Source organism: Acipenser ruthenus, chromosome 18, assembly GCF_902713425.1.
Source record: "Acipenser ruthenus chromosome 18, fAciRut3.2 maternal haplotype, whole genome shotgun sequence".
Classification (NCBI taxonomy): domain Eukaryota; kingdom Metazoa; phylum Chordata; class Actinopteri; order Acipenseriformes; family Acipenseridae; genus Acipenser; species Acipenser ruthenus.
The window spans coordinates 1,765,066-1,778,154 of NC_081206.1; the positions used below are offsets into that span (position 1 = coordinate 1,765,066).

The window sequence follows — 13,089 nt, forward strand, 5'->3', positions numbered from 1 at the left end:
CATTACTGTAAGTACTGAAAGCATATACAGTACTTGATAAACAAAAAGTGTTTTGTTGTTAGCTAACTTCAATGACACGACTGGCTTGCGCGATTTTGTTAATTTTGTTTGTGTTGTTGTTTTTAAATGAAGGTTGATCATCTAAGACTGGATCTAATTAAAAAAAAAAAAAAAAAAAGATGATGAGGTACTTTCATAAGATTGAGACCGCCTTGTTCTTTTAAGTTTTAGTGAGGACCATACCGGTCCTGCTAGTAAGTCACTACTGCCACCTCTTGGAAGTTTGCTTTTAAACTTCATTTTAAGGTACTGTATGTGTTTCCTTACTAAAAAAACCCGCCATTTCACTTAACATCACAACAAAGTTACTGCACAGTATAAAGTTACTATGAATTAGTCATGATGTGCTGTAAGCTTGGTATACAAAACACTCCAGCAATGCTCTTTCACACCTACATAGGTAATAAAACAGTACCCTTAATTACACATACATTCTTTAAATTACACTCTCCTTCCCGTACATATCTAAATAAAATACAATTATATGATAAAGCTAAACTTTCCAACACATCACACGTCAAATATATATTTTTTATTTGAAGATTTTTCAGTAAACAAGTGCGTGTGAGACGTGTTCCAACCCAGCTGTGTTTTGATAGGCTCCTCGGAGTTGTACTGGTCTGTGATTGGCTTGTAAAACTTGACGCGCCCACAACCAAGCCGGTCTCGCGGTCTTTCGGTTTCAGGGCGAGACCGGCGCCCCTGCACATTCAGTTCTGGAAACCCCTTTTTATCGCTCACTCGCAGACGCCATTTTGGAGAAGCGGAGGTTTGGTTTTATGTGTGTGAGAGAGAGCGAGAGAGTAACTTTAGACAAATTATAACTAACTTTTTCTACTTGTTGTATCAGTTAATCACGACTTGATCGTTTTGTAGATACATTATAGTTTCATTTAGAGAGCGAAGAAGCCGTTTAAACAGAAGGACGTTTCGAGTCGAGGTCAGGAGAGGCCTGGGAATTAGAAACAGACCCATCACCGAGACGAGACGGTTTGGGAGGGGGTCGGAGTCAATAACACATCGAGTACTTTGTGTTTAAGGTACTTTTCTTTTTAAAGATGTAAATTTAGATTTTTTTTTTAACTGGAAGCTTTGTTAATAGTGAGAATATGTATTTGTTTATGTGTTTATTTATCAATGTAAGGGAGGGCGGAATGCGTTGTTACGTAAATAACAGACAACTAAAGAGCATCAACAAAGGTGTACCGTTGGATTGTATTACAATATAAAACGGGTTTTTTAAAATTTTTTTAGAATATAATGTCGGACTTCCGCGCGTTTGAGCTAGTTTTTTATTCAATGTTGAAACTAGCAAGATGGAAACCCAACCGGTGTGACGACAAATGGTATCGTACGGGCACGTTCATACGAGCCGCCGCTGACGCAGTCTAATAAGCCGAATTCTCTCCAGGGCCACGGCAGCGTCTACTCGAGAGAAGCATTACGATAGTCCCGAGTTAAGACTGGTCTATCCTTTCAGGGGTAATATAAATTGGCGATGGGTTGTACTGACCGTTCTGATTATGCATTCCTCCTAAGGGAATGCACGTTATGTAGTCTAATACTTTGCCACTTAACATTAATAAAGTTTTTTTTTTTTTTTTAATATAAAATATATTGTTTCCCATATATTCTGAAATAGTTAACAACCGCTGTCCTCTCACGATGACTTCTCATTCGGCCCAGTCGAAGTCCTGGTGATGTTTGATCTATCAGAACACTAATACACGTGGAATCTTTTGTGCACACAGGTCACTTTGGAGTTACCAAATACTTTAAATGGACAAAGCAGGTCATTTTTTTGCGGAATACAACTTTATATCTGAGCATCAGTAAGTTGCATGATGTAGTTTGTACCCCCCCCCCCCCCCCCCCCCCCCCCCCCGCGGAAATTGCTTCTATATACAACAAAGTCGAAATATGTTGAAACTAGATTTTTTGTACAATGCGTTGGTGAAATGAACCTGTTTAAAACACGATCACTACCACACTTCCACTCATGATTCATTCATTTGTTAAATTGCTTATTGTGCTGCATTATGTTGAAGTTTTATTGTGAAATTAGTGTTAATTCATCAAAGAAAAAACTTACTTCGTCACGATCACTGCATGTCTGTAGTCCATGTTTCTGTGTACTTGGACTGAAGAAGAAAAACAAAATGTTTCATTCCAGAGAAATTGGGTTCTACATACAAAGTGAACTCACCACCTGCTCTTTTTTTGACAGGCATTCTGCTGAAAGGTCATGTAAAACTAAGTCAATTAACCAAGGACCAGGCCAAGAATGACAGTAATACCAAAGTGAAACCGACTGGGCATTTACTTATTTAATTTAATCGTGTGTGGGTTTTGAACTTTAGTTTTTTGGTGGGAGGGTTGGTTTGTGTAAATCTTTGATTTGTTGAAGTTGACAAGGCAGGTAATTGCAAAAAAAGGGTTATGTTGCCAGTGAGCTCAAATACTGAGCACATATATAATATAATTTTTTTAAATTGGTAACAAAATCTAAGTAAATGACTAAATGCACGTGCAATCTAAAGTTCTGCAAAGTAAACAGCCCTTTTTATTATTATTTTTGCTTAAGTTAGTATTTTACATTTTAATTTCCAGGTTGACTGACTGACAGACAAAATGGCAGATGATTTTGATATTGAAGCCATGCTTGAGGCTCCTTACAAGAAGGTGGGTAAACACAGGTTTGGTGGTGAGTTTTTAAAAATACACTACACCTGAAACTACTGCTGTATTATCAAATACTATCCCCAAACCCTCTTTTAGATATAATGTACTGTTGGACGTTGACTTTAATGCATTTTTTTTTTTAATTTGCTGATGAGATGTGATTTGTTGCAGTAGTTTCAATTCAGAATTATGAATAAACGCCCATCTATCTCTTTTTGTAGACTTGCCTAACGATATCTCACCTCTACTCCCATGAATTCACCTTTGATTCCAGTGTGAACTGTCAAACAGTAAGGTAGTAATTGCGCAACGTATCGCTGTACTGTGGTCCCCAAAGTAAAAACAGAACCTCGACTCATGACATCCAAGCACCTGTTTGGTAGCAACAAGGTGAATGCAAAGGATGAGGAAAACCCATTTAAGCTGAAAAAACTAAAAAAGAGACAGTATTCATGTTTAATGTAGACATGGTATAGTTGATGCCATGCAGTTTTTTTTTTAATAGTTTAGAATTGGCTGCTGCTGTTTTGTTGAAATAAGAGTTTATGGTTAGAACATTATAGGAGGTATGGTGCATAACTATACTGTGTAGTTTACATATACAACCTAAATTGGCCAATTAATCTGTTTAAGGTAGTCCTCTGAATATTTAGTTACATGCTTATTTCAATAGTGACCATTTGCATGAATCAAGGTATGCTTAAAAGCAACTGACAAATACATTTTAGATGGTCTATGTAAGTGACTGGTAGAATGGTAGAGAAAGCTAAGACTTTATAGTTTCCAAAGGGCTGATTTTTTTTTTTTTCCTCATACTACTGGGTACTGTCTCTTTAACCCTTTCATTGGTATATTCTTAAGTACACGTTTTTAAAAGTTTATACCTGTAAAAGGGTTCATCCAATTTTGAAGTCTATTTTGCATGTCTTAATACCAGTTTAACAAAAGTACGAAGTCTTTCAAATTAGAAGCACTTTATTGCCCTTTCTATGAAATAGTTTGTCTTTGTAAAAAGAAAATACTTTATGCTTTGTCTTGCAGACTGGAATTTGCAACCACATTGTCAGTCAATTTGCTGATAAGCATTTTAATGTTAACTTGTGTAACAGGACGACTTATGTATATTCAGACTTTAGCAGGGATAGTTTCCACGCAAGAGATTTGAAATTGGAACTTTATTTGGCAGAATTGGTGGATTCTTTTTTTTTTTTTTGATGACTTTTTTGGGAGTCGACGTTACTAAGCAGTGTGAATCCCTGTTTGCTTCAGGGCGAGATGTGTGACAGAGGTGGCATCGAGCTCTTACAGTCCTCGAACGAAAATGGGTGAAGATCTCTGGAATGGCATCCAACACAGGAACTCGATTAGTGGCTGTCTGCTAGCATGGCCACATTGGTCTTAGGCAAAGATAGAGCCTTGGTACTGATCAGGAGGGGTTGCTCAACCAATACATAAACATTCAACAGATTTGCTGTGTAATATATAGTGCCACATTTTATATTCAACCACTTGAGCTAAAGATACATTTAGTAAACTATTTGTCACTGATTTTGATTTAAGTATTGGTACTGTAATATGTAGATTTAAAAACAAAAGGGGGGCCAGCAAAGTGGTTAAAGGACCCAACTTAAGTTTGTCCGAGATTAAAGGACTGTTTTATATATGTTTGGATAATTTAAATCATTGCATTTTATATTTTTTTTGTTCCCATTCCCCCCTCCCCTTGACGACTTGAAATGTTTCCTCTTCGTCCTCATGATGTTCTTCTATCGACCCTGCTTAGGATGAGAACAAGTCAAGTAGTGCCAATGGACATGAGGAGCGCAGTAAGAAGTAAGTGCAGTTTATAAAATGTATTAATTTGCAATAGTAAATGTGGTGTATGAAACTGTAGTTAAGCAAACTTGTGAATTTGGCAAGTGTTTGGTTCTGTTACTAAATATAATTTAATTTATTGTAGGTCTGTAATTGTCATAAACAAGTGAGACCAGTTTTGCCCAGATTGAGTGTCATTACTGCAATAACTTAAACATGTTTTGACGTTCTTTGTGCTTCTGTTTATTTGTACTTTCGGTATTTTTCAAATTTAATTGTTTTACCCCAAGGAAAAAGAAGAGTAGAAGTAAAAGTCGCAGCAGGAGCCGCGACAAGAAGAGGAGCAAAAGCCGGGATCGCAAGAAGAGCCGCGAGAGAAAGACGAGCAAGAGTCATGAGAGGAAGCGCAGCCGGAGCAAGGAACGCCGCCGCAGCAAGTCACGAAGCAAAGAGAGGGGAGGCCGATACCGAGCACGCAGGAGTCCATTGTAAGTTTAACTCGTGCCTTCACGTTCGTCTCTCAATTTTGCACAATTGGGGTGCCAACATATTTAAACCATATAACATTAAATGGGGAGAAGGGATTGGAATACATTAACTTGTATGTCTGTCTTAACCCTTTTACCCATTTAAGGGGATAGTGGTTTGTAAAAATGTTAGAGCTGCAAGTTTAAGGGCAGTAAATTAATTCCACTGAAGTATAGCTAGTTGTGAATCTTAAGCATGGTTGCAGTTAAACTAACCAAATGAATTGTCTTTTCCAGATTTGTATTTGTCACATTCAAATTGTTAAGTGTATTGGAAAAGCTGGAGTGAAATGTATTGCCAACATAATGGTGTTGGCAGTGCTGTAAAGTATAATTGAACAAAGTCAAACAAATCCATAATTAGAAGTAAGTAATTAAACCTGAGTATCAAGAGACCATCGCCAGTGTCAATGAAAATTATTCACATGCCAGGAGTAGAAGGATTACAGGCATGGATACTGAGATGAACCTTGTTTTTAATTGCAGCGCTGGGCCGAAATTTAACGGTGGCACCAGAGGGAAGATTGGCCCACCACCTACCATCAAACTAAGGTTTTTATAAAACTATTCTAAGACCCCGTTCACACTTGCGACCAATGTGGTTGCACGGCTCATTAGACACTCCATACTCTCTGTCGCGCTCGAAAGGTAAATCAAGCTGAATGCTCTGCTAGCCAAGATGGCAGTGGATCAATATTGAATGGTAATTAATTCTACATCATACAACTAATTAGAAAAATATTAAATAAAATCTAGCAGGTTAACGTTCAGGTTGTTTCTTTCACATAATATACAAGCTGCAGTGCATTTATAATTGTGCTTGTCACAATTAACTTGTTTGTTATGTAGCAGCAAAGCGATAAAAATAAAAACTGCAGTATTGTGGATCTCTGTGATCAATAATGGTGCTGGCGACTTGGCATATTCAACTACCGTTTATTTTGCACGCAACGATATACACAGCTTCAGAAGTGTGTGTCTTTACATTTAAAATGCCGATCATTTCTTTAGCTGTTTGCTTTTACACACAAAACCAAATACTGTTCTCATCCACAAATAAAGATTGATGCACCATGTGAGGGTGAGACCCTCGCTGTAATATTTCAATGACTGTTGTGATTATTATTAATGTTCTACTGGCGATAGAGCAGTGGTTTATTGTATATCATGCATGTTGAGCAAAGTGTATTTTATATATGAGTGTATTGCTGTGTTTAGGGAGCTTCCCTCAATGAAGTGGTAATGGTTAGGGACTAGAAAATAACAAGTAAACAATAGAATACTTTAACAGTCGTGTTTGTAAACAAGACGGTATTCACGCAGGTTAAACAAATACGTATAAATAAGAAACGTGCAATATGCCTTTCCTTAGGAGGAAGCAGTAGTACTATTAGTAGTACAGTAGTACTAGTCCTTTGCAATCTGAAGTATCCGTTACGAAAATAAATATGTATACCTGTCAACACCTGGCAAGTTGCTGTTTCCCCACATTCTAGGTTCTTAGCAGACGCCCTTATTTATTTCTTGGTTTCTAGGTTAAGCTTGGACCGTTGCCATATTACACACCATAACGTTACGTCAAAATAGTCTATTTTTTAATATATGCCATACAATTGCTACTGTGCTGCATTGAAAAAATATATATTAAGAACCATCTGCTACAAATCAAGGATTACTGTATATTCCAGTAGCTCTTCTATTCTGAGTGCAGTCTATCGTTCATAGAAAAAAGCAGTTTGCCACATTTTAGGCCTGCTTTTCAGTCACGTGAACGCGCGACATTGCCTTAAACCGCAAATGTGAACGGGGTTGCAGACTTAACCCTTAGCGGTCCATTGTCGGACCCGGTCCGACATCATTATAGAAACGAAAAAAACGGGTTTTAGTCGTTTTTTCTCCGGAAAAAGCCGAGAAAACCATTCAATGGCAGAGTGGGAACGACAGGAGCCGAGACAAGTAAAAAAAATAAATAAATAAATAAAGGCGCATCTCATGAATAGTCATACATGGCCCTGGTATCAGATAACGGGGCGGTCATAAGTAAACAAGCTGGCTGATAAAGAACACGGACATTTGCAGAGCTTTTTTGAGATGTTATAGTAATAAAATAATGACTTGGGTCGCATTATTGAGGAGTTTGGTGATAAAACGAGTGATCAGGTGATTGATCGGTATGTCCGACAAATTATTATTTATTTATTTATTTCTCACATAGGTGAAAGCTATAGCGAACGAAAGGGTGGGGCGGGGCTGGAGATGCCTAGTGAGTGCTTTGTTGTTATGCAGGGCCTTTTAAACCCGTTTGACTGTGGAAAAAAGTACTTTTAAACAGCGCGTCTAAAATTAACTGCGCCTGTGTAAATAAATTGGACCCGACGTGCATGACACGCACTTAATAAATGGACTGCAAAGGGTTAAATCTGAGGCGGCCCTGGGCCAGCCCAGTAGTATGAACGGGGTCACAGTCATGTGTGAAGTGATTTTGATGTATACAGTTACACCCTCAAGGATTTTAATTTACCGTAAATATTTTTGTTTTAGTCGGAGACGTTCTAGAAGCAAAAGCCCATTTAAGAAAGACAAGAGTCCAGTGAGGTGGGTAAAATGTGATAGTTTATGCCTGTTTTAACATGTTTTACCGGGGTGTGTGTATCTATCTCTTTTTTCTTTCTCCTACCAATACATTTACTTGAATAAAGTTTGTCTGCCTTGTCTTTTAGGGAGCCTATTGATAATCTAACCCCTGAAGAAAGAGATGCACGGACAGTGTTTTGTATGCAGCTGGCAGCCAGAATTCGACCAAGAGATCTGGAAGAGTTCTTTTCAGCAGTGGGAAAGGCAAGAACCTCCAACTGTGTTGTAGTGCTACAAATGATACTCTTGTTTCAAGTCTGAGGTCAAACCAAGTCAAGTAGATGCATCTTTTGAAGTAACATTGTGCCTTTTTAAACACAGGTGAGAGATGTGAGGATGATTTCTGACAGGAACTCAAGAAGATCAAAGGGGATTGCTTACATAGAATTTGTGGAAGCAAGTTCTGTGCCACTGGCAATTGGCCTTACTGGTCAAAGGCTGTTGGGAGTTCCAATCATTGTTCAAGCATCACAGGTAGGATATATGTGTGTGTGATATATATAAAAACTAAGTGATTTAGTATTTCAATCATCAGGAAATCTTATGTGTAAAATGTAAATGGGTTTGATTTGCTCAACACATTTCTCATCAACTCCTCACCTGTCATTTATCGCATAAATGAGAACCACGAGAACTACTGTTTTGTGGTCATAATTTGTACTAAAGAGCTGTAACAAACATGTTACAATATGTTCTGTGTATTTTGCTTTTAGGCTGAGAAGAACAGGGCAGCAGCTTTAGCCAACAACTTACAAAAGGGTAATGCTGGACCAATGAGACTCTATGTGGGATCTCTGCACTTCAATATCACTGAGGAAATGCTGCGAGGAATCTTTGAACCTTTTGGCAGGGTAAGGGGGAGTTGTTTTGTTTTTATGAGTTGGATATTATCCTGGAAAGCAATTTGAATAACACACTTGGTTTTTTTTCTGTAAACTAATGAAACTGATCTCTTTTTTTGATAGATTGAAAGTATTCAGTTGATGATGGACAGTGAAACTGGACGATCAAAAGGATATGGCTTCATTACAGTAAGCTTGCATTGTAATGTCATTTTTATTTTCAAAGGAAGTGCTGACAAATTGGCTTTTTAAACTTGATGCTTTTTTTTAGTTTTCAGATGCAGAATGTGCTAAAAAGGCTTTGGAACAGTTGAATGGATTTGAGCTGGCTGGCAGACCTATGAAAGTGGGACATGTCACTGAGCGCACGGACGCATCAAATGCAAGTTCATTCCTTGACAGTGATGAGCTGGAAAGAACTGGGATTGACCTTGGAACTACTGGTCGTTTGCAGTTGATGGCCAGGCTCGCAGAAGGTAATTTTGAAGGACTGTGGTTTAGGCAGAAATAAACGCAAAGTAGTTTTGCAAATGATCATGAAGAGATATATGGGGGCTTTAGGTACAGTCCTAGTGGTTTATTTAAATATATAAGTACAATGGGGGAAACGTCAGCTACTTTTATGCAAGTGCTGAATGTCTCTCTATTTTCTCCCGTCCCCGTGGTCTCAGATTTATTGGTACATTTTTGCCGTTATTCTTATGTCTTATTTGGTATTCCAGGTACTGGTTTACAGATCCCGCCAGCAGCTCAGCAGGCCCTTCAGATGAGCGGATCAATCGCCTTTGGTGCTATGGCAGCTGTAACAGGCAAGTGCTTGTTTTTCTCCAAATTAAACATTCACTTAGTAGAACTTGGTTGATTTGCTGCTTGTTGAAAGCTCCCAAGATTTATAGATATCGTTGCATAATTTATTTGAAAACCTCTTAAGTATTACACAAATACACACCTCCTTGCAGCTTCAAATATAACTGATCCTTCTCATTCCTCTCTTTCTCTGTGTCTCTGTGTGTGTGTGTCTCCTTTCTTTCTCTCTTATTCTTTCTAAGATTTACAAGCCAGGCTTACCCAACCACCTGACGGTGAGATTTATCAGCTTTGCTTTCTTAAACTCTTCCAGTACTATTGATACACATTTTCATTTGCAATATTTTATTTTATTTTTTTGTCAATTTGTGGATAAGCTGATAATAATTAAACAATTGTCCCCAATATCTGTTCAGAAACTCTGCTCTGAAGTAGGCTAAACACACAAAAACAAAAAAAAAATCCCATGTGAGATACTTAAATAAGCAGCAAGTTGTAGTCCAGTTTTATTGAGAAGTGACTAAACTCTTGTATTTTTTGCTATGAATTAATTTAATTTGTATTTGTTTAGCTGCTATGAATCCTGGCTTGAACTTAGCCCTGAACCTGAACCCTGCTATGACCTTACCGACACAGCCTCTTGCAACACAGTGCTTCCAGCTGTCCAATATGTTCAACCCACAGTCGTAAGTTGCTATTTTCACAATGCCCTAATAAAAATGAAAAGTTGGTGTTATCAATAAACTATGTCTTAAGTATTGCTGAACACTGTTCTAACATTGTGAATTAAATCTAAAGAACAAGAATATGGTCAAGTACTAGAAATTGGTACATTTTATTTACTTGTTTTCATAGGGAGAATGATCCAGAATGGGATGTAGAGATTCAAGATGATGTAATTGAAGAATGCAACAAACACGGAGGCGTTGTACACATTTATGTTGATAAAAACTCACCACAAGTAAGTTATCAAGTGCTGACAATCCATTCTTTGGTGCTTCTTTGGCATTGATCATTTTGACTTTCAATAACTACAGTACTCAATTGATATACTTTTTTTTATTTTAGGGTAATATTTATGTGAAATGTCCTGCTATTTCTGCTGCCATGGCTGCTGTTAGTGGATTACACGGACGATGGTTTGCTGGTAGGTAAACTTTTCACTGTATGACAACATCTATACTAACATTAAATGTTTCTTGTATTCTACAATTTAAAGAGTGCCTGTTTTGGTGAGCTTGTATATAATAAAGCTAGCAAACTTGAAAGGTTTTTCTTAAACCGTAAAAGTATCTGATTTAATTTCTTTGGTGTTTTTACAGGTAAAATGATCACTGCAGCCTATGTTCCACTCGCAACCTACCACAACCTTTTCCCAGAGTCTGTGATGGCTACTCAGCTGCTGATGCCTATTCGCCGATGATTGATCAAAGCCAGGAAAATGCTGTAGTTGAAAATGAAAACAATCTTGGATTGTATATAATAGAGAGCAGTCAAATTCTTTTTCACTGAATTGAAAATAGTTCTGCTGATCTGAAATTGGAACAGCGATGTCGTGAACTTGAGTAGCAAATTGCTGCCCTGTCCTTTTTTACACTTTTTTTTTTTTTTATATAAATATATTAAAAGGATAAGGAGTCAGTCCTTGCAAAGTTTCATGACATGAGATGTTAGATTGTGAAGTTTTATTTTCATAGGACTATATGAATTATAAAAGGGGCTTATTTAAACTGTATTGATTTAAGTAACTACATCTCAAACCCATGTCTGAAAATTCTGGTAGATATTGTGCGTGAATACTCAACATGCATAATAAAGGGACTACAGTTGTGTTATGTACAGCTTGCCTAATGTTGGGTCTTGTCTATCATTGGCCATTTTATCATATGTCCTTGTAAATGTTTGTTGTACATACAGTTGTCTTATGCTTTATAGATTTGACAGGCAGATATAATGTTGCATTTCTTTACTGCAGAACAGTGAGCAATATTGGAAGGGTAAGTTGTTTTCAAGTAAAGCCAAAAATCTGCTATTAAATAAAGTTTAAAAAAAGGAAGTGCAGTATTACTGTTTGTCTGCATATTATGTTTAATGTTTTAAGCTCTGTGAGCTCTTAAAGCTAAATTACACATTTGTGTAATTCAGAGAGACCACCTGGTATTTCTATTGAACAACTGGTTTTGTAATCAAGATTGATTTTGTAAAGAATTCTTGATTAAAGTTCCTTTTAAAATAACAAAGTTGTGGTCCATGAAGAAACAGTATGACCTTTTAAAACAAAGTCATTACTTTCATTCTTAATCTGTTGAATTAACATTAATCATTCATGTGAAGCCATGTGGAAATCTGTTGGAAGGTTAACATCCACAAGGCTTATTGGGCCAAGAATCCTCTTTTGTATGAGTACTGCTCAGTCTTCTGTGTTGTGTGTGGAGTTTTTTTTTTTTTTTCTTTGGCACAACTTGGACCCAAGAGTCTTGAAAAAAGAACATTGCGTACAGCATACATGCCACACCTGATTGCTGAAACTATGGTATCCGTGGACCAGTTCCAAAGCCATCTTGGCTGGTGTGTTCTTTATTTAGTTACTGCTGGGGCATCTGCAGAACAGCAGTTGAAACTTGTAACAGGCTAATGTTCCAGAGTGATCTTTCTGTAATGCTGTGAATAATGGATTCTGTCAGCTTACTAAAGTGTTCTCATGCCATTGAAACTTCATTGTCAAAACAGGAAGTGGAAGTGCTTATTAAGTAAAGTGGTAGAGAGAGCCTGGTTTCATCTTAGGGAGAAGAAGGTTTTTGTTCTGTTTTAACACTGAAAGTTAGTGTGGTCCTGGAGTAGAAAGCCATTTGCTGACTTGCCCTTCAGTCCTCGGATCTTATTTGGTGTTTTAAAATCAATGGTTCTTAAGTTATGAATGTGAGGTTACGTCGTGGCAGAGGGGAAGTTCTTTTATGTAATTGGCTGCACTCTGTTGTACACATCCATTTCAATGTGTGTGTATATATAGGTGATGGAATGCAGTAATGCACCCCATTTTCCCACCACAAGTCTGGGCAGGCCTGATAACTAACAGGAGGTATTTTGGAGGAAAGTCTGTTCAATGACAGACAAGTTCTGTGTTGTGTTTATATACCAGGCCATATTATATTAGGAGGGAGTGTGGTACAGCAACCCTGAGCGGAGTGTACTGTGAAAACGGGTCTCCGTGTTCCAACTGGACTTCAAGAGATATGTCGTTATCTAGCCTCTTGAATGCGTTGGCAAGTGCAGCTTCTGTGTCGGTCTGATCCCCGCCGGACAGTTCAATCAGCTCTTGCCAGTAGGTTCTAAGGCTGCTAAAGTAAAGCTTCCCGGCAGCCGTGTTGACATCGTCGTTTGGGTGCTTGTGCCACTGCAGAATAGGGAACACGGGCCTCTTGTTTTCCACGGCCTCCTCGATATCGATCAGGGTCTTTAGAGGAAGCAGAGAGACCGCTGTATAGTAAAACAGCCTTTCGCTTACTGCTTGCGCACAGGCTTAGCCAGCGTGTCTGTCGAAAACCCCAAAAAGCATGCCCCTGCTCTGGCGACAAATAGCTGCACTCCTGCGGTCTTCGACGGGGACGCTGGAAGCCAGGAGGTTGCTGTCGAACCCCAAGACAGAACAGAGATTCTTAAAGAGGTTTGCTTCTGGTTAGAGTCCAGGGTCTTAATACCAGACTGTCTGTGAAGCAACAGCC

General features: G+C 38.1%; 1 protein-coding gene and 1 long non-coding RNA gene across 13 annotated transcripts; both read left to right on the plus strand.

Annotated features, from left to right (window-relative positions):
- Positions 1-764: 764 nt before the first annotated feature.
- Positions 765-11,607, plus strand: LOC131698568 (RNA-binding protein 39-like). Of its 12 annotated transcripts, none has more exons than XM_058990729.1 (18): positions 765-1,100; positions 2,671-2,742; positions 2,964-3,032; positions 4,526-4,575; positions 4,848-5,045; positions 5,571-5,636; positions 7,626-7,679; positions 7,805-7,922; positions 8,040-8,192; positions 8,432-8,569; positions 8,684-8,749; positions 8,832-9,036; positions 9,283-9,369; positions 9,610-9,642; positions 9,939-10,053; positions 10,223-10,328; positions 10,436-10,514; positions 10,690-11,607. In XM_058990729.1, the coding sequence occupies exons 2-18, from the start codon at positions 2,692-2,694 to the stop codon at positions 10,788-10,790; spliced, it is 1,689 nt and encodes a 562-aa protein (XP_058846712.1). In that variant the 5' UTR covers positions 765-1,100; positions 2,671-2,691; the 3' UTR covers positions 10,791-11,607. The 12 variants fall into 12 exon arrangements, with proteins under 12 accessions (XP_058846712.1, XP_058846717.1, XP_058846718.1 ...); XM_058990734.1 differs by adding an exon at positions 4,012-4,161 and having other exon boundaries at positions 766-1,100; positions 2,671-3,132; XM_058990735.1 differs by adding an exon at positions 4,012-4,161 and having other exon boundaries at positions 766-1,100; positions 2,671-3,037.
- On the plus strand, positions 5,643-7,058 carry LOC131698570 (uncharacterized). Its single transcript, XR_009307635.1, has 2 exons — positions 5,643-6,580; positions 6,620-7,058. It is a non-coding gene; the product is annotated as an uncharacterized LOC131698570 (long non-coding RNA).
- Positions 11,608-13,089: the final 1,482 nt, after the last annotated feature.

Bases quoted from the DNA above. Each gene is read 5' to 3' on its own strand.
- LOC131698568 (XM_058990729.1), top strand. From the start codon at position 2,692: ATGGCAGATGATTTTGATATTGAAGCCATGCTTGAGGCTCCTTACAAG. The intron at 5,046-5,570 runs GTAAGTTTAACT...TTTTAATTGCAG, and splicing joins CGAGCACGCAGGAGTCCATT to CGCTGGGCCGAAATTTAACG. The intron at 9,037-9,282 runs GTAATTTTGAAG...TTGGTATTCCAG, and splicing joins GATGGCCAGGCTCGCAGAAG to GTACTGGTTTACAGATCCCG.